The sequence below is a fragment of the Enoplosus armatus genome, chromosome 22, assembly GCF_043641665.1.
Source record: "Enoplosus armatus isolate fEnoArm2 chromosome 22, fEnoArm2.hap1, whole genome shotgun sequence".
NCBI lineage: Eukaryota > Metazoa > Chordata > Actinopteri > Centrarchiformes > Enoplosidae > Enoplosus > Enoplosus armatus.
Window position 1 is genome coordinate 17,387,881 of NC_092201.1, and position 25,320 is coordinate 17,413,200.

A 25,320-nucleotide genomic window follows, 5' to 3' on the forward strand; every position below is an offset into this window, starting at 1 on the left:
CTATGAAAGTAAACTTGCAGAAACTTTAGTTAGTAAAATCAGATTAGCATTACATATTAATGCTGTTTTGTTTGTGTATTTTAAAGAATAAGTCTGGTGATATTCTATATTTTTCTTGCAGTCATCAAATTCTATGAAATGACCCAATGACCCTAACTGACGGCTGCCTGGAAGATAGGAAATCAACCTGAAAACGAATGGTTCTGGAAAATTGTACACAGTAATGTGACGTATTTGGGATTTGTAGTTAATGTTAAGTAAAACATGATTAAGCACTGGTTGTAATTTACTTAAAAAGGGTTTTTCAGAGCCACAAGAGGGGGTAATAATACTGCATCCAGGCTTTAAGTTGATCCAAAGCCCCGACATCTCACATGAAGTAGTGGAGCTTCTTTTGCTTTGGTAACCAAAACTTCTGTTCACTTTTCATTTCTTGTCCTGCACTTCCTCCTTTCCCTGGTCATGTGTCTAATCCCAGAGCCAATCAGCTAAAAGTGGGTGACGTTGGCGGTAGTGAGGGGAGGCTTTGGAGGAAAGATGTAGAGCTGAGTGGCAGCCAGGTGGTCCCTTCCTGGGGTCTAAAGGTCAATGCCTTTGACCAGCGAGGCCTCCAGCGTGATGGGGAAGTCGTGGAGCGTTTCCAGCACTCCGATGAGGCCATTGACAGTGGTGCGGTCTCTGAGCAAGGCTGTGTCTTCGTACATCCGCAGGATCACCGGGCACTCCACCAGCAGGGGGAGCCACTGGGGCAGCAGACGGTCTCTGCGGAGCAAACGGTAAGATGGCATTTCTACATCTGTGGCAGGAGCACTATATCAGCAGATACTGACCCTCAGTAGAAGGTCTATGTAGCACATGGTGCCTGAGCCACACCTCTAACCTCCTCTTCATTTCTTACAGCAGTGGTAATTAATGTGAGTATAACTCCTACACACACACACACACACACATACATACGTTGGTGTGATTATTCATTAAAAGTCCCACATGTGTTTATGTATGTGCGTGTGTGTGTGTGATTAGCACTGCTCAGTACTAATTATTAATAGATAAAAATAGATACACATGGGACCGGTCTACCTGGTCTACTGTGTCCCACAATGCAAAGCGCTGCCAGTGGTGCCACAGATATCTCAATTATTATGACTCTAGTATCATCATCATTAATTTATAAAACCTGTTCATCACTATCATATCACATATTTGATCATTTACACATTCCTCTGTTCATTATACGTATAAATATTGTGATACATATTTCCAACCCACGTTCGTCGTGAATACTATACACATTACATCATTATATGGCAGGCCGGTTCTACGGTAGGTGAACGACAGCAGCGTTCTCCTGATACTGACCTGGCCCCGAGGCAGACCAGCAGCTGAAACTTCCCATCCTTGCCGATGTTCCTCGGAGTGGAGTTGATCGCGTTGACGTAGTGGCAGAGTGACTGACAGGTCATCCCCAGGGGCTCCGCGGTCTCCTGGAGGTCTCCCATCTGGTCAGCCGACTCCATGTAGGCAACGGCCTTCTCTGCAGAGGCAGGGGAAGGACGTTACAGCCTCAGACAGTTCCTTTTTACTTCCACGTCTCCCTCATTCTGCAGCACTTGTCGCACGCAAAGCCTTAGACTGCTCAACCAAAACTGCAGTGCTGCAGGTTAATAACACTGAGGTCGCAGCACACACACTTACCCAACACAGCTCGCTACAAATGTTCATTTTTGACTCCTTTTGAAACCTAAAATTAAACACTGTTAAACAGTTCATCTCATCAGCAGCAGATGGCGCCGTCCCCCACACTCACCCACAAAGTCCCACACAAACACAGTCTTCTGGAAGAGCCGGGCAGACTTGAAGCCGTTGTGGAAGAACTGCTCCAGAGCTGCCACCAAGCTGTTCTCTCCGCAGAGCAGGACGGTCAGGCTGCCCCTCTGCGTTAAGACGACAGGGAAAACACACAGAGAGAGAGACAGAAGTCATCACGATGAGGGATGATAGAAGTCACACAAGATCTACAAGGAGCTGCTGAAATTCACTTTCAGCTCTTTAGTATTACACTTCCATTAAGTTGGGGACCTCAAAAGAGACCAGTTTAAAAAACAAAAGGAAAAAAGAGGCCACCATATCTTTTAGCCCCCTGTATGGGTCAAGCACCTAAAAACATTAGATCCTACATTTCCCATAATCCAATAGCGATAGTGTCTTTTGGCTGGACCCTCCCTGCCTGGCAAGCTCCCGGATCTGACACTCTCTTTCTTCTTTAAACCTGCAATAACATGACGTTATAGCAGTTACAGAGGCACACGACCCTTCATGTGGAGTGGCGTTTGTGTCACCTGATAAATTTAAGTCAATATTGACTCTCTGTTAGCTACGCTTTTGGTCTCCACCATCTCCTAAGGGAAATATCTGTCTCTTTAGCTGGCAAAATGCTCCGCTATGTCCACCAGCTGGTCTCTAACTGTGTCTGTCTGCTGTTTGCTGCTGAGCAGGTGGTGGACAGTGGCTTTCCCCTGAGAAACATGAACCAGAACAGTAACGTTGCAGCCAGACAGATAAACAATGAGGCGAAAGTCACGAGAACGCTCCGTAAAGATTCAGCTGATAATTTGCTGGAGGTTCATCAGCAACCACTTTCACATTGTTTTCACACTGACAAACGGTTATAATAAACTATCCATTACAGCTGCTTTAAGTAAAATAACGACTTGTGAGATGTATTTGCCGTCAAACCTCATCTGTGCGTCGGTACAGTGAGATTCTTTTTCCAGTTGTCGAAACAAGCCTTCATCCTTTTATGATGTAATCCTGTCGCGTCTATTTTGTTGGATTCTTATTCATTTCCCTGCAAACAATGGTGAATGTTCATTGTGGGTGTACGTTTCAAAAACGCTGCCATGGTAAAGTTCATTGCCTGCAGCTGCCACGACTTCTACGACCTCTAACTTCTCCCCCAATAAGGTGCTGGTTTTCACGCTACGAAGCTTTGTTTCTCCGACCTCGGGCAGTTAGGAGCTACTTTCAGCCGGTTGGACGGCCCCTGAACACGAGTGGAGATGACAAATCTTGGCAAATGCCAAATCTTTACATAGTCCTGTACATTATCTTTTCACTTAGGTTGTACAGAGTGTAGGGATAAGATAAGAGATAAGATAAGATAATCCTTTATTAATCCCTCAGCGGGAAAATTTGCATTATTCAAACAGCATACAGGATAGTGCAATAGAGACATAAGTAGAAAATCAAGATATTATAAATAAAAACAATAAAGACTGTTATAAAAAAGCTACTAAAACTAAAATTTAAAAAAAGGATATGGAGCATTTGAAGATACTCCAAAGAAATTACATCACAATAAGAAAAAAATATAGGCACTGGCAGACCACTTCTACTGCAGAGTTCAAGCTTTGAGGAGCGAGAGAGTCTGTGATTACACAGAACCAGTGTTGCCTGGTCCATGGCCTATTTGTGAAACACCACATCACGGCCGAGAGAAATGAAATCCACACAGTTTAGTGGCGTGAAGGGTTCAGAGAGAGAGAGAGAGAGAGAGAGAGAGTGCAGCAGTGATGCGTTTATTCATTGTCAAAACAGAGGAATTCAGACTCCGCTGAGGATGGGATCAGTCACAAACCTCTTTCTCTGGCTTGTGAAAGTGCTTGACGATGTTGTTCACAGCCTCCCCGATGGCCTCTTGGATTTGGGCTGAGGTCGGCTCTGGAATCAAAAAGAAAACAGCTGCATCAGTATATAAGCGCAGAGAAGGAAACTGTGCTGTAAACTACACTGTTAACAGGGCCAGACACTGGGGTCATGTTCCTGGTATTTGTTTGGGACCTGGGTGTGGGGGGGGATTTAATCAATTAATATCATACACATGGTAGGCACTTTACGGGTTCATTTTGATCACTTTTAGGCCAAGGGTTTACTAAGTCTCCACCATAATTTCCTTCCTGGCAGAGAGAGAGCTTTGAAATATTGTGTCTGGGGTTAAAGGGGGTAAATCAATAAACTGATACATTAAAAAAAAAGCCTTTATTAATTGATTACTAAGGGCTGCATGTAAATGGCAGATTAATAAAATTCTTTAAATGATGAATTAATTATTATCCAAAAATGTTCTTAAAAAGTAGACTTTTGATCATTCTGTTTCCTCACCATCTATCATATCCCATCTCATAATTCTGTAGTCTCCTGCTTTAATACTACTTAATTTTCCATTTCGTGCTGGCTTTCTCAAACATCTACAACTCTGTCTGATCACAAAACTGTAAATGTTAATGCAGGAGACCAATGGATTTTGAGACAAGCAGCAGCAGAGTATGGAATACCAAAAAAAGTGAAGTTTAAAAAAAAAAGAAAAAAGTATCCATTTTTATCATCCAGCATTTAAACAAAGAAAAAGTAAGTAAAACTATTACGTATTTTTATGTGCTAATTTAATCAACAACATTAAAATAACTTAAAAAAAATGTAAATCTCCAAAAGTCTGTAATTGTAACAGCTAAAGAACATCTATTATGTTGAGAAATAAAACAGTTTTATCTTACAGACTGTGAGACATTGGTTAGTTGAGTTTTTAAGCATTTGGTATATAAATATAATTTAACAGGTAATTCGAGGTAGATTCTTATTTATTTTATTTATTATTTGTAGTATTTTTTCAATTTTAAATACTGCCCTGACTGTTGTTTTCTCCTCTCTGTACATAAACTCCACTTCACAAATAGATACTGACTGTATCCTCGTCCAGACAGTGACGTGATGCTGATGCGCCTGGTCTGGGATGGCGAGCGTTGCAGGGGGGGTGTGCGGCAGCCTCTCCCAGAATCCTCCTCTCCACTGGGAACCACCAGTTCACCGATCAGGACCCTCTCCAGGCTGCCGTCGTCCACCCCCTTACCGAGCCACCGACCACATGGAAACCTGGAGGGACAGCAAAGATGACAAGGGTCTTTTTTTCCTATTTTTTCTTCTGCTAACACTAATTAGCAGTAAACACAATGTGCAGCCGAGACTGATGGGAATGTGTTGGACAAATTCAAGCGTTGACCTGATGATGGCACTAACCAATCCAATAGTTGTCAAGGTATTTCAATAAACTAAAGAGTCAACCTCATGTGGGCGCTAGAGGAAAAGTCGGGATCACCAAAGTCAGTAGGATTCGTCGTCTGGGGACCATGGATAACTGTACCAAATTTTGTGCCGATTGTATGTTGTACATTTGACGGGATAAGAGAAAACTTTGACCTGCTGGTGGCGCTAGAGGAAAATTCAGAGAATCCTCTAGGGACCTTGAACGTAAATGTTCTTCACTTATATAGCACTCTTCAACCTTCACGGTTCCATATGTCGGCCAGAGCCAAAGTGGTGGGCTAAAAAAATGCGCCGCCTCCACTCACCTGTAGGTGTGTCCTGTGATCTCATTGCGCACCATGACACAGTCCACCAGCCACTTCGCCAGGAGGCCAGCGTTGTCATGACCCAGCTGCGCAGTGGTCAGCTTCCCCAGGTTCTGACACTAAACACAGACGCACACACACTTAATGTCACCCTGTGATATCAAATCCTACTTTATACAACTATCACTGTACAATCAGTTGATCTGTCTTCCCATGAGCGGAAAAGTGGGTACTTCTGGACTGATTCTACTGGACTGTCTTTCATTATGTTAATAGTTTTTCAGTTAGGTGAATATAATTATAAGATCACAGTTTTCTACATTTGTCTTCATCTTAATTCCCTGCTTAACTCTGATGGATTCCATGAAAACGAGAATTTGTTGAATTTAACTGCTTGATCCTTTTCCACACTTGGTAGCTAACAACATCAAACATCTATCTTTAATCCAGCTCTCTTCGTAGTTTTAAGCGGTGCTGATAATTACAGAAATATAACAATACAGACCAGCATTTAGATTCAAGAGCGCGACTGTAGCTGAACTGAAGGCGGTGTTCTATTCTGCAAACACTTTCTAGCAGGATAACAGATCAACTATGACCCAATGCAAACTACAATGAGGCGCCGACAGGGAAACAGGCACGGGACAACCGGAGGAGAGGCATTTCAAGGGACAGAGACAGAGGGGATAATGGATGACAAGGGGAGCAGGGGCTTCCTCTAACCTTGAACAAGGCGGAGATGTGTGTGTGAGGCCTGAAAGCAGACTGAGGGAGATGGAAACACTTGTTAAAGACACAATGGATGGACAATAATAATAATAAAAAAAAAACAACATTGCGGCGCGGCGATCTCAGAACCAAAACAAGCGCATCGTCCATCATGCAAACCGAAGAAAAACAAAAACAAAAACATCACGACAAACAAGACATGCAGTGTGAGGAGGACAGCACCAAATCAGAACAGAAGTTATCTTATGACGCTTCACATATAGAAGAGGTCTAGCCATGAGCGAGCACTTGGCGACAAACCCTTTCAATAGTCTGGCTCACAGGATGTGGGCTGCTGGGATAACACCCCCCCCCCCCCCCCCCCCCCCCCCCCAACTTCCACTATCTGCGTGTAACTGTTTTCAAAGTCTGTGGTTTTAACGGGTCCAGTGAGCTCCTCCAGAACTAAAGTATAGGTCGGCTTCACCTCTAGGACAACGACGATCACTTTACGTCTGTCTTATTTTTAATTTAATTTAGTTAAAAGCTACCTTTATTGAAGGGCATGCATAGTGTGTGTGTGTGTGTGTGTGTGTGTGTGTGTGTGATGGTGACAGAGGAGGTAAACAGAGGGAGTGTAACTGAAGATCATGCCTGAGTGTCTGACACACACACACACACACACACACACACACACACACACACACACAAACCCGACATCACGCACACTCAACTCATCACGGGTGAGAGGTCAAAGGTCACACGACTCACATCAAAGGTCATCTCCAGGACGTTTTTGGGGATCTGCATGATGCCCGAGTCTCCCAGCTCTCCCGACACACACACCCAGGGGTTGGAGGTGGTCATGGCGTTGCTCAGCTTCTTGATGGGGATGATGACGACTCGATACGGGATCACTGCAGGAGCGCGCGCACACAAACAAAGACACAAACATGTCAGCGCCAGAACAGAGAAATAAACAACTAACTTTAGACTTCATGTAGGTCATCCAACTGGGTCAATTTAATTATGAAACTGCAGATTCAGGACAAACGCGCATCAGCAGAGGAGCAGTGCACACGTCTGCATGTGCGGTGTGTGTTCATTTATCTGAATGGGAGGCTTAGCTGGTCTGTGTGCAAAACACTGAGCTGAATAATACATTGTTGTTTTAAAAATCTTTGATTAAATAGCACATATGCCCTCATGGTTTATTCATACTAATAGCTCAGCCAGCCACTGATCCACATTCAACTCCGTCCATCAAGCAGCTGACGTTAACCAAATAACTCAGAGAGGCCGAGCGGGAGGAGAAGGAGTTTTTGGAAATATGTACAGTCATGGAAAAAATTATTAGACCACCCTTGTTTTCTTCAATTTCTTGTTCATTTTAATGCCTGGTACCACTAAAGGTACATTTGTTTGGACAAATATAATGATAACAACAAAAATAGCTCATAAGAGTTTAATTTAAGAGCTGATATCTAGCCATTTTCCATGGTTTTCTTGATAATAACCAAAATCACTTAAGTTCTTACATCAATAGCTTTGGCATTGTACTGCCAAAAACAGTGCTTTTAGGCATTCCATGTTTTCTTTTCTGTCTGTTTTAGTCACATGATACACACAGGAGTTAGTAGTTGATTGCATAACCATTGTTTTTGATGACTGCAGCCATGCGTCTTGGCATGCTCTCCACCAGCTTCTGACATTGTTCTGCTGTCACAGCAGCCCATTCCTGTTGCACAAATTCAAACAAATTTGCTTTGTTTTTGGGCTTGTGGTTCTCCATTTTGAGTTTGATGATTTTCCACAGGTTTTCCATTGGATTTAGATCTGGTGATTGAGCAGGCCAAGGCATGGTTCGAATGTTCTGGTTCTCCATCCAGGCTTTAACTGACCTTGCCGTGTGGCAAGGGGCATTGTCTTGTTGGAAAATCCAGTCATTCGAGGCAGGAAAGAGTTTTCCAGCTGATGGAAGAAGACTGTTTTCAAGAGTAGCCCTGTACATGACCTGGTTCATTCGCCCTTCACACAATTGCATTTGCCCTGTTCCACCCATACTGAAACAACCCCAGATCATCACTGATCCACCCCCATGTTTTACTGTAGGGGCAAGCCAGTCTGGTTTGTAGGCTTCTCCAGGCTTCCTTCTAACCAGTAAGTTGGCTGGAGTGGGCATCAAGTCAAAATTGGATTCATCACTGAAGAGAACCTTAGCCCAATCATAAACAGTCCAATCCTTGTGATCCCTAGCAAAGAGTAACCAGGCCTTCCTCTGCCTTTCGTTGATGAAGGGCTTCTTCCGTGCCCTGTGTGACTTCAGACCGGCTTCAAGAAGTCCACAGAGAAATGAAACACAGCCAGTATTCAGACGCTGCGCCTTTAAACGAGGACTTCAGGACTTCCTGTAAGGTTGTGATGTGATTGAAATGACCATAATATAGGACCTTTAAGATCAGTAGCTCAAATCTGTTCGGCTTGTGAATCTTCACAAACAACTTTTATTTCTTCTCTTCATTTTTCTGTAAAAACGGAATAAAAAACCCCCAAAAACCTTTGTGAATCTTTTTATTGGCTGTGCGTTCCAGGCAATATGTTGTTAGCAGGAAACGCCCAAATAATCTTACATTTGGACAGCAATCCTTCATGCCACGTGCACCCAAACAGGACTTAATAATGATGAGGATGAAAATACAACAATGATGATGGAAAAAGCCTGAGACCCAAGAGAAAATGTGTAGATGGTGGGGATGCCTGTACGCATGTCACCAGTCTCCTCTGCTGCCTTTACTGCTGAATCCACACGCCCGTCACATTTGGAAGGTATATTTTCATTTTGTGATTCCACTGGAACAGCTTTATATGATTCTCAGTTCAAAAAAGTTCTGATTTATCTTCTATTGGCCCTTCATGCAGCCCCCTCAGTTCACCCTCTGTCTGAAACAAGCCGTTTGAGCTCCTGCCCCCCCTCCTCCCTAAAAGTTCACTTTCTTCTGATTGGCTGGTCTCTGGAAGAATTTCCAATTATTAACCTAACGTTAATAAGCAACGTTGACATAAACATCCGGTATGTGCCTGGAGCAGAGATACCATATGAGGACATCCGTGCCTATCTGACATCAGATAGACATGGCGGTTGAAAAAACTGAAACGGAGCGTTCAGAGCAACTTTTGGCTCACGGGGATTACTTTTACATACGTTTACCTGACCACGCGTCAATTCTTTCCTCACCTATGAACATTTTGGAAATATGAACACACGAATGAATCCAACAGACGTTCTTAATTTGTTCCGATTAAATGTTCCCTTCTCAGATTCTTTCATTTTATATGTAAAATGATAAAATGTGTTTTTTCTTTTCCTCATTTGATTTTGTCTTTATCATCATACAACCCGTCCAACCCCAGGGCTGGGAGCCACTGGTTTAGATAACAGAGTTACACTGGACGTGCTTCAACCAGGAAGAACGATGCTGCTATTACTACGACTACTACTCCAGTATTGACATTTTCATTAAAAACTGTGGACTGCAAGTCATTTATACTTCCCTCTACTTTCGATCACGTACATTTCCTCCTCACACACTGACTTGCCACAACTGACCTGAGATGACCAATAAAATGATTCCGCTTGTTTGACTTTCACACACAGTTTGTTGTGTCTTGCCAGCCAAATTTTCGGCCCGACTTGTTGTCGCAACAGAGGCCTGCTGAGGGACAACTCACTGATGGTGGTAAAGACGCTGGTGAAGCAGAAGTAGTCGACAGCGTTGAGAGAGAGCAGGTGGAAGAGGAACTGCTCCTTCTCCTCCTCACAGCGCAGGAAGGCGTAACGCTTGTACAGCTTCCTGTAGACACAGCGACACCACAGCTCATCATCATCATCATCATCATCATCATTATCATCATTATCATCTGCTGTTCAAATTGCCGCTAGCTTTGGGACACACTGAGGAATGAAATTAATGTTGGGACTGGGTCAGACAGGTTTGGGCTTCACATGTTGTAGTTACAGATTTGAATTTGAACTAACCACTCAAGTAAAAAATACACTTTTTTTCCCCCATCCATACTGCTCATACAAGACCACTGATCTGTTTCCGGTCAGGGTCTGGGTCTGGTGTTTAGATCATAGACTGTATGTAAACATGGACGACATGACAGCTCCCTGAAAGTGGAGCCAAAACGTCTCGGATCGCCTGCCCCCCCTGGTGGCTGGCTGCAGTATAGATCATGAACCCCGCCCACTCCATTCTATGTTAGCGGATGGGACGTGGACCAAACAAAAAAAAAAAAGTACACATCAAATACATTTTCCTTATCACGCTGATGTTTGCTCAAGTTGTTCGTTTTTCTGATCAGTTTGGCTTTGATGAGTTATTTGATGCTATAAAAACGGGGTGAAACGTCATGATATGACAGCTGAAACTGACTGTGGTGTGTCGTGATTGGGTCGGGCCGGTGTATGAGCGGGACCTCAACGTCACCAGCGCAAGATGGCATCGGCCGTGTCCGGGATATTTTGGCTTCATTTTTGTACAGTGGGGAGGAAGTGGAGAGGCATCGGCCATCTTTATGCGCAGTCTATTCTTTACACCGACTCATCTTTCAGGACATGCAGTGACATTAGCGCGGCTGCGTCTCGGGGTTTAGAGCAGCCCTAACCTATCAAAAGCACAAAGTGAGTGCATGTTTGTGTGTGGGAGTTTGGTGGAACTTGCTCACTTGGTTAAGGCTTGACGGGACAGCAGCTGTTTGAGGTGCTGAGAGAGCAGCTTCTTCTCCAGGGACAGACGGATCCAGGCCCTCGCTCGTCCCACATCTGTCTTTATCTCTGACATATTCTGGATATGCCTGATGAGACACACGATGGGAGAGATGTTAGATAAGAATACAGGCACATTGGTGAAACCCCGCCCATCACTCTGATGTTCCTGCCTATGTGCTTTTACTTCAGTTAGTGTGTGTGTATGAGCAGAATCGATCTATTAGGTCCAATAAAAATGTCTCCAACAACAGTGTGCTACGTTGGTGTGTGCACGTTAGACACAGAGGCAGAGGAAACCAGAGAGGCACCGAGTAAGCCAATTTCTTTGTAATGAGTGGGGTGCCATCTTGGAACACTGTATCTCGCCCATGTCAGGATGTATACAGCAATATATAATGATATAAAAGCAATTTTGGTGGCGTATTAAGAGACGGAACGCTAACAGGACTGCTAATAACGCTCATTTACATTGTCAGTTAATCTGCGGATTATTTTCTCAATGTATCCCTTAATTGTTTGGTCTATAAAATATCATGACAAAGTACCAATAACAATTTCCCATAGAGCAGCAACATTTTCACGACTTGTTTTGTTCAACCAACAGTCCAAAATCCAAAGATATTCCCTTTTACTATCACGGAAAACAAGAATGTTTGGCACTTTTTTAAAAATAATTTTTTTAGGATTATTGGAAATAGTTATTAATAAATTGAGCTCAGGTTTTGGCATCAGAAAGACACTTCTGAAATCGGGTTACTGCAAGCGGGAAATCATTACAACAGTGCGTATAATCTCTTTGACTACCTGTTCCTGAGATTATCCGTAAATTCACCTTCAAGCGCTGAACGAACCCAGACAGGAAATCACCCACTCATGAGGTGTGTTAGTGAGGCGTTGTTGTTTGGATCAGCTTCAGTGCTCCTTGTGTGAGGAACTCTACTGGAGCGATGAACAAAGACGCTCCCTCATTTGGAGTTTTGGTGACAGCGGTGGAGAGCCCTGTCTAACTTAAGTCTGGAGTTTGCTGCGTTTGCTGCCGCCGACCTTAAGAGACACCTCGCCATCACGTACCTCATGTCCTGTATGAGAGACACGCGTAGGGACGGCATCCCTACGGAACAATCGGACTTCCTCCTCTCAGGAACGTGTGACACTAATAGAGAGAGAAATGCGAGATATGACGGCTTTGTTTGCGCTCAGAAATGTGCGTGAGGGTATGCAGGGCAGGACAGTGTGTTGTTACCTGGTGACTCCGCCTGCTGCTGCTGCTGCACCAGCTTCTCCTCTCGGGCCTGGTAGTGCAGCAGGTGAGACCACAGGGCCGACTTCCCCTGAGGGGTCAGGGAACCAAAATCGCATCAAACACACACACACACACACACACACACACACACACACACAGACACACACACACAGACACACACACACACACACACACACACACACACACACACACACACACACACACACACACACACACACATACATACATACATACATACAGACAGCTAATGCCTTCAGTGATGGACGGAGAGATTATAAACCCACAAAGAGGATTTATTCAGGCAATAAACTCTTAGCCTCAATATCCAACATGGTCACAAACACCTGATTAACCCCAACGCTTTACTAGAAATCTGATTAAGAAGTTTGTAATGCACGTGCAACGCTTTGTGAAAGTATGAAGCTTCACTTGTGTTTCCCTGTGTGTGTGTGTGTGTGTGTGTGTGTGTGCTGACCTGTTTGACCTGCAGCCCGTGGCTCCAGATCCTCTCCAGCAGGTCACACAGGCTGGCGATCAGGGTGTTCTCCTCCAGTCCGGTGATGTTGGCCTCACCGTGGCCCAGCTCCACCGCCTCCCGGCCCATCTTCTCCACCAGCATACGCTTGGTCTGAACACACACACACACACACACACACACACACACACACACACACACACACACACACACACACACCAATACACGAACACACTTTGTTACAACAATACATACACACAGTTTGAAGAGATAGTCTGGATATAGTCTGCCAGGTTTTGTGAGCTACTTTCAGGTACTGGGTTGGGTGTTGAGTTCTACAGACCATCATCTGGAATTGTTATTATCTATTTTTGTATTATTGTTGAAGAATGCTAGTGTAGTCTGGTGCTCAACATAGCTAAATATTTCCAAAATACAGAGAGCATTATTCTATTATTATTCGACTGAAAATAGATTGATGGATAAATGAATAAATAAAATGCTACTAAAGCCTACAAAGTGGTATTTCTAACCCTAACCCTAACTATAAGCAAACTAGGACGACAGTTGAGTCTATTAGTACCATTATGCCGGCCTTACACCAAACGACTTTTCAAACGATTTCACTGTCGCAGACAAATTTCCAATGTTTTAGTGAGAAACCTGAATTTTTTGAAACGGTTCGCCTCTCATTCCCACGGCCTTCTCCCACTAACACAGCGCAGCTAACCAACGGAGGCCGGTAGCGAGTTGAGCTGACAAAATTCAACATGTTAACGCTTGTACGGAAATACAGTTTATCTTTATGGATTATATTGATGCCGAATTGACAAGAAGACTGTCGAAATACAAAGCCCTTTATCTTGTATTTCTAGAGTGATGTTTTTTTTTATGGACACTTAAGGATTTTTTAAAAAATGTTATATTTCTCAAAGGGAGCTTGGTGCAATATATTCCCTGGAGAGCGCAGGGAGCTTTAATTTAATTCAAACTGCTAATGTATTTTTTAACCTTTTGTAACCACTTTTGTAGACACACTAGGTAACTGCTTCAGTATGATAAGGTTGTCTGACTTTTACTGTTGTAAAATAAAATAATGTGCGTATTCATTACTGACTGGTGGCTGATCAGGCTAATTATCAGCTAATTGTACTCAGTTTCTATATATATGCAATAACCCTAATATATGCATTATGTGAGGGGGGGGGGGGGTGCTATAATTAATAATCAACAGTTTTTGTATCTCAGATGGAAATTTTTAGTTTCTAATATCTACTGTCGGACATGCTGTGGTTGTGCGTTTCACCTTCATGCGACACTCCTTGAGCAGCCCCTCCACAAACTTCCAGTTGGTCTGGGCGATGACGGCGGGCGACAGGTCCGACAGTTTGGGCTGGCGAAGGTTCTTCCCCAGGCTGCGGGCCTCCTGCATGTACTTCTGAAGATCACCAAACAGAACATGCACTGAACAACACAGTCATGAAGAGAGATCTCTATGTCTGTTGTGTCTTATTTATTCTTCAATGCACGCACGCAAAAAAGGTTGTCCAACAGTCCAACACTTCAAAAGGACTGGATTTCTGTGAGTTAACGGGAAAGGGAGCGAAAAGCCAGGGTGTCCTTTAAAAAACGTGTGTGTGTGTGTTGGAGTGTGTGCTAGGAGGTGAGCAGGGTTCTCACCGAAAGCCTCAAAGTGCTTTCTCTCTGCTTTGCTTTTTGTCAATGTTTGGTTTTCAGCTCAGAAATAACCAGCGTTCATGACAGTGACATTTTAGGCTGAAATCTCTGTATTTCAATGGAACTGCTGCCATCAGCAGTTTTTTTTACTATTTTCAGCAACTGACAAAGTCATAAAACAAGTCATAAAAATAAATAAATAAATAAAACCACCTTTTGAGTTGGTTTGAACCCGTCGCTGATCGCTTACCGCAGCGTGCTTTTGGCTGTCGGTCACAGTCTGTCAATCAACGCAAGGGGTCTGACATGCCGTCTAGCCTAACCGATGTAATGGGCTGAAAACAGAACAGGTAAGGATAGGCCAATTATGTATAATAATGTATACATTTGCTCCCCCTGTTTTAAAACATTACCAGGCGCCCATGGATCTCTCCGTGTAGTAGTTTTTAGTGGTAACGGTGGAGTCAAATTCAGATTGCTGAATTCAACACGAGGGATTGACAGGAGAACAATGCCTGCATGTAATCCAGTGCATTTTGATCTCATAGATAAAAAGCGATGTGTTTGTCACAGTAAGAAGCAGCTACAGCGAGCTGTTAGATGAACAGTCACCACCGTCATCAGACCTGAGTTTGTTTGCTGCACTGTAAACAGACGCAGCAGCTGCCCGAAGGTTGGATTTCCGACAAAGTGGCGGCTCTATGGTCGTTTGCTGTGGTGTTGAACCACACTCGCTGTTACCACGGTAACCGCAGTTGTCGCCAAATCAACCAGGGCGAAACTTTCTTTTAAGGAAGACAACTTTTAAACAATTCACAACCGAAAAGTGGCAGGAGAAGGGAAGTATAAGACAGAGCGTTTCAGTGGGAACCCTGGGTAAGAGTGTAAGGTGTGGGCTGGAAGTGTGGGCTGGGGGTGGAGGGGTCTGTGAGAGGGAGTCCACAACACAGGCAAGCTCCTCCACATACCAGGCAGGACGCAGAGGCGGATTTTTTAGGCGGTTTGAGAGGCGGAGGGGACGCATTGTCCCACTCCCAAAATGCCATGGAGTTCTGCAGGACCAGACAGCCCTCCACCTGCTGAGGAGGAGGAGTAGGAGGAAGAGGGGTACCACCCAACCCCAGACCGACCGGCACACGACACACGAGCAGACAGGAACAAAAGAGAAAGAATGGAAAAGAAAACAGAAGGCGGCATGCACATGAAGTCTTAAAGAAAAGGGGGGGGTAGGGGCAAAGAAAGCTCAAACAGAATCCAACAGGAACTGTGATGCCATGAGACATACAGAGAAAACAAAGACATGCTTGTACACTACGTAACGTTAGAGAGAACAGAGGAGGGGAGAGGGTCTTCCAGAGGCCGGTTTCGGGTTGTTTTTTCTACCTCTTTCAGGTCGTTGTCGAGGTTCAGATGCTCGGTCTGTTGTCTGTGACGGTCTTTCCTCCTCTGAGCTGTCGCCGTCCTGTGAGACCACCTGCAGTCAAAACAATGTGGAGTCAGACTAGCTGTGAATGCCCTTTGAAATACAACGTGTTAACACGTTGCCATGCACACAAAACGGTCTCCTCTGAGTCAAATCATCGCTGTCTTGCGTGATCTCTTTGACGCACTGCGAAGGAAAAGTACAGTCATCCGTCTCATTGTCTGTGTGTTAACTTCGGAGCTGAAGTCGGGACATGGTTAGCCTAGCTCAGCATAAAGACTGGAGTCAGGATGGAAACAGCTAACAGCTGGCCCTGTCCAAAGTGGAAAAATAGGCAGACCAGGGGTGCCCAGGTTTGCCTTTGACCAGGGATCTTCGCTGAATGTCATCCCCATCCCCCTCTCTCCCCTCATTTCCTGTCATCTCTCTACTGTCAGGTGTCTAATAAAGGCCCCTTAAGAAAAAGGTTGGGAACCACTGATCTATACTAATGTACGTTTATGTACATATCACTGAAAGAGCACCAATACACCACACCAATTATAAGAAATTACAGTGAATACATACATAAGTAAAGAAATACTATTTGAAAGCTGGAATTAAATTGTATTGAAGACACACATTCACTTCAAGTTATTTGAACTGCTTTCTAAACAAACAAAATGTCTGATACATGAAGCAACAGCCTGTACGTAAGTGCTGGTGCTGACTTAATCCGCTTGTTTCACATGTGGATTTCAGACATGAAGCGGCGGCGGACTCACTTGTTGCTGGGCGGCCCCGTGTTGAGCACGTCGGCCTGCAGCTTGGGGAAGAATCCCTGCTCGTACTTGCCCTGACCGATCTTCATGTCCAGCAGGTGCGGGTGGATGGCGGTGTGGTCGATCTTCATCAGCCGCTGCTCGATAGCTTGAGCTGTGGGGGAGACCATCAATCCAGTTCAGTTCAACACTCTGGGCAGGATATTGAGCGTGGCAAGTTTTATTGCACTGGTTTGATCTGATCTGAGGACATTGCAACAAGTCGCGTTCCCTGCACCTTCCCTGTTCTCAGATCCCAGATCTCAGCAACTTGGCAAACGCGTCCAAAATGACACACGTTGAGACTGTAAGCTGTAGTAGGCTGGAATTATCTTTTGATTTGACCACGGTGCAAGCTAAGCTGGTGCGATCACATGCATGACGGAGCAGCGACATAAGACAGGTGTAGCCATGGCCACTGATTCGATTTAAAAACCCTCCTCTGTGCCCCCTCCTGTGAAGGACGACAAGTGTGATTAGGGGACATTTCAGCTGGAGTGTGAACGCAGCCATGTAAACAAATGGAGAACAAGACCTGACAAACGTGAACGACGACACTCACACACACACACACACACACACACACACACTTCTCACAGCCTAATGAAGCAAGCGTAACATGCTCTAACAGCTGCTCATTTGCCAAGAAGAAAAACCTGGCTGGACAGGTTGTTTGCATTATGAAATCACAGATGGAGTACGCTGTCCTCTCATCTCTCTCTCTCTCTCCCCGTGAAGCATTCCTTACTCCCTCTCTTGCCCCCGGGGATCCAGAGACACACTCTCACATAGACACACACACTGACTTCCCTCTGTGTCCTTCACCTGCTTTATCTTCTCTTCACACAGCAGCAGCAACAAACACACGCCACTCTTATCGGCCGTCTGTCTGGTGCAACTTTGCCTGTTTTCGTCAAACTCTGTCTGGGTTATGTCGCCCTGCTCGAGCAACGAACTTGTTAACTGTGTCTGACTGAACTCCTGAAAGGCTGGGCAGTACCTGCATGCACCCCCCCCCCCCTCCCTTTACCTCGCTCGGTCCATTAGCACAAAACCAAGTGTGGTTCACAAGCACACAACATGCACGGGTACACACACACAGCAAATAATAAAAGAGATAGCGCAGGGAACAGCTCCGGCTGAAATGACTTATGGGAGATAATTATCTGAGCTACAACACGCTGCTAAGCTGAGAACAGTGAGCCAAACTGAAAGCTGATACAATCTCTGTGACTGTTCTGCCATGTATATCTAACACTGTAACCGTGACACTTTGACACCATGCGATCTCTCTGATACATCAGTTTCAAAACTGTTTACAAAGCGGTTTCAGTATGAATCCATAAACATTCCATCACATCACATTCTGCAATTTTGTGTTCGTTCGGGTGGATGGTACATTTTCTGACCCCCTACTGGTTCAGTCAACACTGAAATATTTCAGATGGACAGCGATTTGGATTTAAAACCTCATGTTTGTTTTAAAGTTGCTCATCAATATTTCTACACTAACAATGGGGGGGGGGAAAGAACTATGTCTCATTGTGACATTGTTTCGGTTTCACAAGTCTACTGCTTTGCTTCAAGTCTCACGGCACTCATCCACCTGGTTTCTGGTGAAGCCACTGTACACTACCTGCATGATTATTACTTCCGCTTTCCAAAACTTCTGTTTTTATGCAGCTTAATCAAAACAGGGTACACTGTGCAAATACAACAGCTTTACAAGTGCCGGTAGGTGTAGTTTTTTGAACTTTGGACGCAGCCAGGCTGACCGTTTCCCGCAGCTTCCAGTCTTGATGCTAAGCTAGGCTAACTCGAGTACTTATATCTACATACCTGGAGGATTGCATGTGTTTCAGAATTAGCAGTGTTCACGCAGTTTGGAATGAGCGAGAAATATCAATGTCACATTTTGTTTAATATTAATTTCTTAAATATGATTTCTTCCCAGTGTACATCATTACTAAACAACTTTTCTATCAAGTGTCAGGTCAGACATGTCAGCTATATTCCTTATTACCTCTTCTTCGATCTGAACCGGTCATATATTACACCTGGCAGTTAGTGGGAGTAGATAATCGAATCTCTACGTAAGAACGATTTTGTGTGGTGCAACCTGTTTTAATTCAGTGATGGATGAAAACCCACTTGGTAAACTTACGCACACTTAGTGCAGCCCAAGTGAACCTGCAATCCTGCTCTTTTACAGTTTGAGGAACATCAGTAAACCACAAACAAGACACACGGCAGCCTCACAGATTCCCTGTTGGCCTCCAACAGTCTGAGTCAGTCCTGAGTCTGACCTCCTGCCTCGCACTGCACATTCAGCACCAATTAAAGGCTTAACGGAGGGAAAGCCGAGCAGCACTAATTGAGAAAATAAGGGAAAAAAAAAAAGGCCTGACCAAACACTCCCGCAGTAAGACGTGTCAGAGAGAGAGGGAGAGAGCTCTGTGGGAGAGAGTGATGGAGCGTTTGCTGTGTTTCGGGATGCAGAGAAATGAGAAGCGGGCTTTCCTGGTCACTGGGGAGAGCCGAGCTGCTTCCAGACCAGAAATGAGAGACAAGAGGGGAGGGGGGGGTCTTTATGTGCGTTTTTGAAAAGTTGCAAGTCGCAGTGCAATCCCGTCTAACCTCAGCTAATGGATGACATGCTTTGAAGGACGGACAGACGTGCAGCATGCTGGTCAATGAGTGTCTTTGCTGCCATCAATTAAAACCATTACCTTTCTGGATAAACCTCTCCAGCCGCTTTTGTTCCAATTATGAAATCATATTCCCCGTGTCTAACTGTCTTAGAGACATGGTTTATTGAGTTGTTTATTGCAATATATGTATGCGTAAACAGTGCATCCGGAAAGTATTCACGGCGCTTCACTTTTTCCACATTTTGTTATGTTACACCCTTATTGCAAAATGGATTAAATTAATTTTTTTCCTCAAAATTCTACACACAACACCCCATAATGACAATGTGAAAAACGTTTTTTTGAAATTTTTGCAAATTTATTAAAAATAAAAAACTAAGAAATCACATGTACATAAGTATTCACAGCCTTTGCCATGAAGCTCAAAATTGAGCTCAGGTGCATCCTGTTTCCACTGATCATCCTTGAGATGTTTCTGCAGCTTAATTGGAGTCCACCTGTGGTAAATTCAGTGGATTGGACATGATTTGGAAAGGCACACACCTGTCTATATAAGGTCCCACAGTTGACAGTGCATGTCAGAGCACAAACCAAGCACGAAGTCAAAGGAATTGTCTGTAGACCTCCGAGACAGGATTGTCTCGAGGCACAAATCTGGGGAAGGTTACAGAAAAATTTCTGCTGCTTTGAAGGTCCCAATGAGCACAGTGGCCTCCATCATCCGTAAGTGGAAGAAGTTCGGAACCACCAGGACTCTTTCTAGAGCTGGCCGGCCATCTAAACTGAGTAATCGGGGGAGAAGGGCCTTAGTCAGGGAGGTGACCAAGAACCCGATGGTCACTCTGTCAGAGCTCCAGAGTTCCTCTGTGGAGAGAGGAGAACCTTCCAGAAGGACAACCATCTCTGCAGCAATCCACCAATCAGGCCTGTATGGTAGAGTGGCCAGACGGAAGCCACTCCTTAGTAAAAGGCACATAGCAGCCCACCTGGAGTTTGCCAAAAGGCACCTGAAGGACTCTCAGACCATGAGAAACAAAATTCTCTGGTCTGATGAGACAAAGATTGAACTCTTTGGTGTGAATGCCAGGCGTCACGTTTGGAGGAAACCAGGCACCGCTCATCACCAGGCCAATACCATCCCTACAGTGAAGCATGGTGGTGGCAGCATCATGCTGTGGGGATGTTTTTCAGCGGCAGGAACTGGGAGACTAGTCAGGATAGAGGGAAAGATGAATGCAGCAAAGTACAGAGACATCCTGGATGAAAACCTGCTCCAGAGCGCTCTTGACCTCAGACTGGGGCGACGGTTTATCTTTCAGCAGGACAACGACCCTAAGCCAAGATATCAAAGGAGTGGCTTCAGGACAACTCTGTGAATGTCCTTGAGTGGCCCAGCCAGAGTCCAGACTTGAATCCGATTGAACATCTCTGGAGAGATCTGAAAATGGCTGTGCACCGACGCTTCCCATCCAACCTGATGGAGCTTGAGAGGTGCTGCAAAGAGGAATGGGTGAAACTGCCCAAAGATAGGTGTGCCAAGCTTGTGGCATCATATTCAAAAAGACTTGAGGCTGTAATTGCTGCCAAAGGTGCATCAACAAAGTATTGAGCAAAGGCTGTGAATACTTATGTACATGTGATTTCTCAGGTTTTTTATTTTTAATAAATTTGCAAAAATCTCAAAAAAACTTTTTTCACGTTGTCATTATGGGGTGTTGTGTGTAGAATTTTGAGGAAAAAAATGAATTTAATCCATTTTGGTATAAGGCTGCAACATAACAAAATGTGGAAAAAGTGAAGCGCTGTGAATACTTTCCGGATGCACTGTATGTATGCATATATGTTATACATTCATGAGAGTTCATACTGTAATGTAAATGTTAAAATGTAGTTCTCTTTAAGTGAGCAAAGTGAGGAAAATGTGTTTTATTTTGAAGGGCACACCTAGAGCATTATGGGTAAGGATCTAACATGGATGCACAGGAAGAGTAAACAATACGGCCCCCAAAGGAAACGTATTCTATACGCGGTCCAAGAGGCACACATGGTAACTGTTTGAGTGGTTTACCTTGAGTGATATTTCCCTTTGTATAGAAGATGTAATACGTGTCAGCGGTTTGCTTATTACTTCACATTTCTGTTGTTGTAGCTTGAAATGACGGAGAGATGTATGTTTGAAACTTTTTTTTTTTTATGTAGTTTTCACAGTGTCTGCTGTCGAGTGAGAGAGAGAGAGAGAGAAATAAATCTTCAAAACACATCTGTATGATGCGTGGCCGTTCTTTCACCGGACCGGTGTAGTTATACCGCGCAGTAAAGCGCACTCAAACACGTCCGAGCACTCGCGGCTCTCTCTGCTGAGCTTACCAGACTCCTTGAGGATGGAGCACCTCTGGTAGCTGGAGGACCGGAGGCTGGGAGCGCGGACGTTGTAGAGGCGGGCCTTGTCGATGCGAGTGTCAAAGACACGGAGCAGTGGCTCCTTCTCCTCCCACTGAGACATGATCTTGTTGTCGATGAAGGTGGCGAACATCTGCGTCTCGATGAAGTGGGAGAGGAAGGGCAGGTAGGGCTCCGGCTGGTCGGACAGGAACGAGGCCTGGAGAGGGCGCCAGCGTAAGCACAGAGAAACGGAAATGTATGCACTGTCATCATTCAGGCAAATTAAAGACAACATACACAAAAGAAAGCAGATTCAGTCATTGACCACCTGTTTGCTGTGTTTTTTTTTTAATACAAACGCAACATTTTCTGCTGCTTCAGAGCAGATACAGGAAGCTTGGAGTGTGTATTAACAATCTAAAGCATGGCAAAGGGGAAAAGGGGCTTTTAGTTGGCCCACCATTTAGATTACGTCTGAACTAAACCAGCATTTTATTCACGCAGAAACTTTTCATCTCCGGCACCGTAGTGGATAAATCTAAACGCCAACATTGCTTTTTTTTTTTGGTCTGGATGGAAAAAACAGAGCTTTTGGAAAACAATGCAGCAGTGAAGTCAGAAGTCAATTTCCTGTTGCTTAACAGGTGGACCAAATCTGTCGACAGAAACAGAAAAATATGTAAATGAGACTAAACTAGTTAGTTGGTCTGTATTAAAACACAGTGTAGGTGATCACGGGGCCCGTCGGTCCCACTACTGTGGCTGGGATGCACAGTTTGATGTCGCGAACTGAGATCTTACCTGAAGAATGTGTCATTTTCAAGGGTAAATCAAGTTTTAACGCTTAACCAACTTAGTGTGGATGACGTCGAAGGGAGCTTTTTTACATCAGGGGCCCGGGCCCGAATCAGAGTACGCTTGACCCCAAAGTCCAGTTTGTTTGATTGGTGTCAACACTGTGCACCCATTGAAAAGGTGGTCTAGGGTACGGTTAGGGTACGGTTCGCCTTACTAAAATTTACATAATGTACTACTGAAAAAGGTCAACTTAGACGGTCCCAAATAAAAGCCTGCTTTTCACATAAGCTGATGCAAATAACTGTTTGGGAATATAGGGTACAAATGTTCATCTATTCACAACAGCAGACTATTGATGGCATTTTCCACAACTCACAAGGGAAACGTGCAGCACGTAGTATGCAAACACTGTCACTTACAATTCCTACACTGCTCTGAACGCAGGTCACAGCTACTTCAGATGACCACAGCACTCTGTTTTCACTCTCTGCAGCACGGGCCCAGTGTGTCTGAGAGAGGAACCTCAGAAGAAATACGTGGGTTTTTTTCTGTGTTTGATTTAGTCACCTTGTCGAAGTTGTGCATCTGCTCCCTGTTGGTGAGCCAGGACTCCAGGTCAGGGGCGCTCTGGATGACAAAGGCTTCATAGTCGGCAAACATGGTGGTGAAGCGGCTGGCGAACACCTCTCTTAACTGGATGTTGAGCTTGGCGTTCCTTAGCTCCTCCTCGTGAGCTGCTGTCCGGCCTCCTTGCCCCTCAGTGCCCTGAGCTTTGACTCCGGCCCTGAGGGCATCCACGCGGGCCACCGTTACTCCGGTGCGTTTGGTCAGTGCCTGCAGTCTCTCCAGGGTGGCGTTTCCCTGCAGCAGCTCCAGCACAGCCAGCTCCTCCCCTGCCAGGTTGCCGTTACGCCCGTCGTCCTCTAGCTGCCGGAGAGCGACGGTCTTGCGCTCCCTACCAGGGGTGGAGGGGGCGCTGCCGGGAGTGCTGCCGGGACTGCCACGAGTCCGCGGTGGGGCCCCTGTGTTGGCCGAAATGCCAAAGCTAAGCAGCACCTCGCTGAGCTCCTGGATGAACTCGGCCTTGTTGGGGAAGTGGGGAAAGTCCTCTGGAAGCTCGATGGCGTGCTTGTCAATGTCAACAAAACACAGGTTGGCCTGGGAATGGGAAATATATTAATATCACAACAGTGTAGCTCAGGAACAGACAATGATCCCTATGTATACGATATCACCGTGATGCACATTTCTGGCACCACGAGAAGGAAATCAAATCTCTACATCACTGACAGAAGATGACGGGGTGGGACAGGTATTATCAGGAAGTGTATTGAGGATTGGGAGGTATGATGGGGGTTGGGGGATGTAGAGTATGGAGAATGTAGGTCAGTGTGTGATTGATAATAGGACATTGTTGGAGATCAACCTAAATATGATACAATGGAGTTAGAATCACATCATCATATGGGATTAAAGCAAAACCTCTGATAATACTAGAGCTCTAAACCACTCAAAACCACAGAAATGGGAATGCACTTACGTATGCATGCCAGAAAACGTAGGCATGAAATCAAATTCAAAACAGGTAGTGGTAGAGGACCTCCAGATTGAGATTTGGAGGACAGACCTCAGTGTGCAGCTACTTTGTCAGAGCCCTGAAGCTGTACGTTGACAAGAAGATAATGAAAGCTTCTTCCTTTGAAAAGGCTGCTGCCTGATACTTGAACCCCTGAACACAACACAAGTCAGGAACCAGCACATAGAACTATTTGTTGCCGCTAAACCTTTACTCTTCCATAAATAAGACTATGTTCAAAGTTCTGCGTCTGTTTAGGCTCAGACACTTTCTACCTTTCTATGTTATCTGTATTCTGTAAAAACCTCATTTTGTTGGTTGCACTCAGTTTTTGGGTCTCCCTACGCTGTGTGTTCGGATGCAGGACAGGAGTCACCGTCTCTCTTTCAGCAAAACGAGCACAGACTCATCCGTCCGGTCAGATCCAAGGCTCCATCCAGACCGAATCTGCCGGGCTGCGGCGTTTAGCGCAGGGTTGTGCGGCTGTGTAGGAGTGACACTACGTGGCCCATTTGTGTGACGTCACAACATGACGTCACACAAATGGGCCCCCCCCATCCAGACGGTGGTGGTAATGCACGTAAAAGCAGCAACAAAAGAGAGGAAGGAGGAGAACTTTAACCACTGACCCGGGCAGCTAGTATGCCGGCTCGTACCAGTGATCGATTAAAAATGCACATTTACTTTCGATAAATAACCAGGATACGAGGCCCACCATGACCGTGCGGTTTAAACTGGTGTACAAGGCCAAAGACTACACGAGAAACACAACGTGTTTTGTTTATTCATGCTGCTAGCGTGCGAGTATGCTGGTAAAAGGTAAACAAGGTTTACCTTGACCCTCGTGAGTCCGATCGGCGGCCGACATGATTGGCCACCGCAGCATGACGTCGGTTTGCGTTTCTCCAAAAGTTGAATCCGTCATTCAAAATGAATGGGAGGACTGGCATTTTTGCCACAACGCCGGATTTGGTCTGAATGCCGCCTATGTGCAGTTCATTTACCCTCTGAAGGACAAGATTCACAGATTTGGGGGACGATAAAAAAAAAAAAAAAAAAAAGAAAAAAGAAAAAAAAAAAACATGCTGAAAGAGCTTGAGCAAACCCTACATATCAAAAACATTTTTGTCTCCACAAAGGTTGCCCTAATTTGTATCTAAAGTCCACTAGGAGTACTTGTATATGCACAAGGAGAGAATAAAGTAGGTAAGGGATGATAACAGTGCCACGTAATCTTGTCTGCTATGCAAACATAACCAATGTTATCATTTGACCTCAGGCCAAAGGAAGAATACCTGGACTGAAGTACAGGGTTCAAAAAGGCAAACCATGTCTGGCTTTAATTCCTCTCATCATCATCTCCCTTCGGTTTTGCTTTAAGCCATTCTTT

The 25,320-nt window shown here is 44.8% G+C and overlaps 1 protein-coding gene across 2 annotated transcripts in view; it reads right to left on the bottom strand.

Annotated features, from left to right (window-relative positions):
* Positions 1–323: 323 nt before the first annotated feature.
* Positions 324–25,320, bottom strand: part of dennd5b (DENN/MADD domain containing 5B) — a 76,988-nt gene continuing 51,991 nt past the window's right edge. Inside the window, exons 5-21 of one of the 2 annotated variants that reach the window (XM_070928858.1) lie at positions 22,922–23,512; positions 21,542–21,773; positions 16,488–16,638; positions 15,684–15,801; positions 13,930–14,061; positions 12,624–12,776; positions 12,128–12,215; positions 11,956–12,037; positions 10,842–10,970; positions 9,843–9,964; positions 6,885–7,030; positions 5,406–5,524; positions 4,742–4,929; positions 3,638–3,720; positions 1,808–1,934; positions 1,360–1,534; positions 324–762 (exon numbers count right to left, since the gene is read on the bottom strand). In XM_070928858.1, coding sequence (XP_070784959.1) covers positions 579–762; positions 1,360–1,534; positions 1,808–1,934; positions 3,638–3,720; positions 4,742–4,929; positions 5,406–5,524; positions 6,885–7,030; positions 9,843–9,964; positions 10,842–10,970; positions 11,956–12,037; positions 12,128–12,215; positions 12,624–12,776; positions 13,930–14,061; positions 15,684–15,801; positions 16,488–16,638; positions 21,542–21,773; positions 22,922–23,512 — 2,820 coding nt within the window. In that variant the 3' untranslated portion in view covers positions 324–578. The remainder of the gene's footprint in view (positions 763–1,359; positions 1,535–1,807; positions 1,935–3,637; positions 3,721–4,741; positions 4,930–5,405; positions 5,525–6,884; positions 7,031–9,842; positions 9,965–10,841; positions 10,971–11,955; positions 12,038–12,127; positions 12,216–12,623; positions 12,777–13,929; positions 14,062–15,683; positions 15,802–16,487; positions 16,639–21,541; positions 21,774–22,921; positions 23,513–25,320) is intronic. The other variant, XM_070928857.1, reaches the window with a different exon arrangement.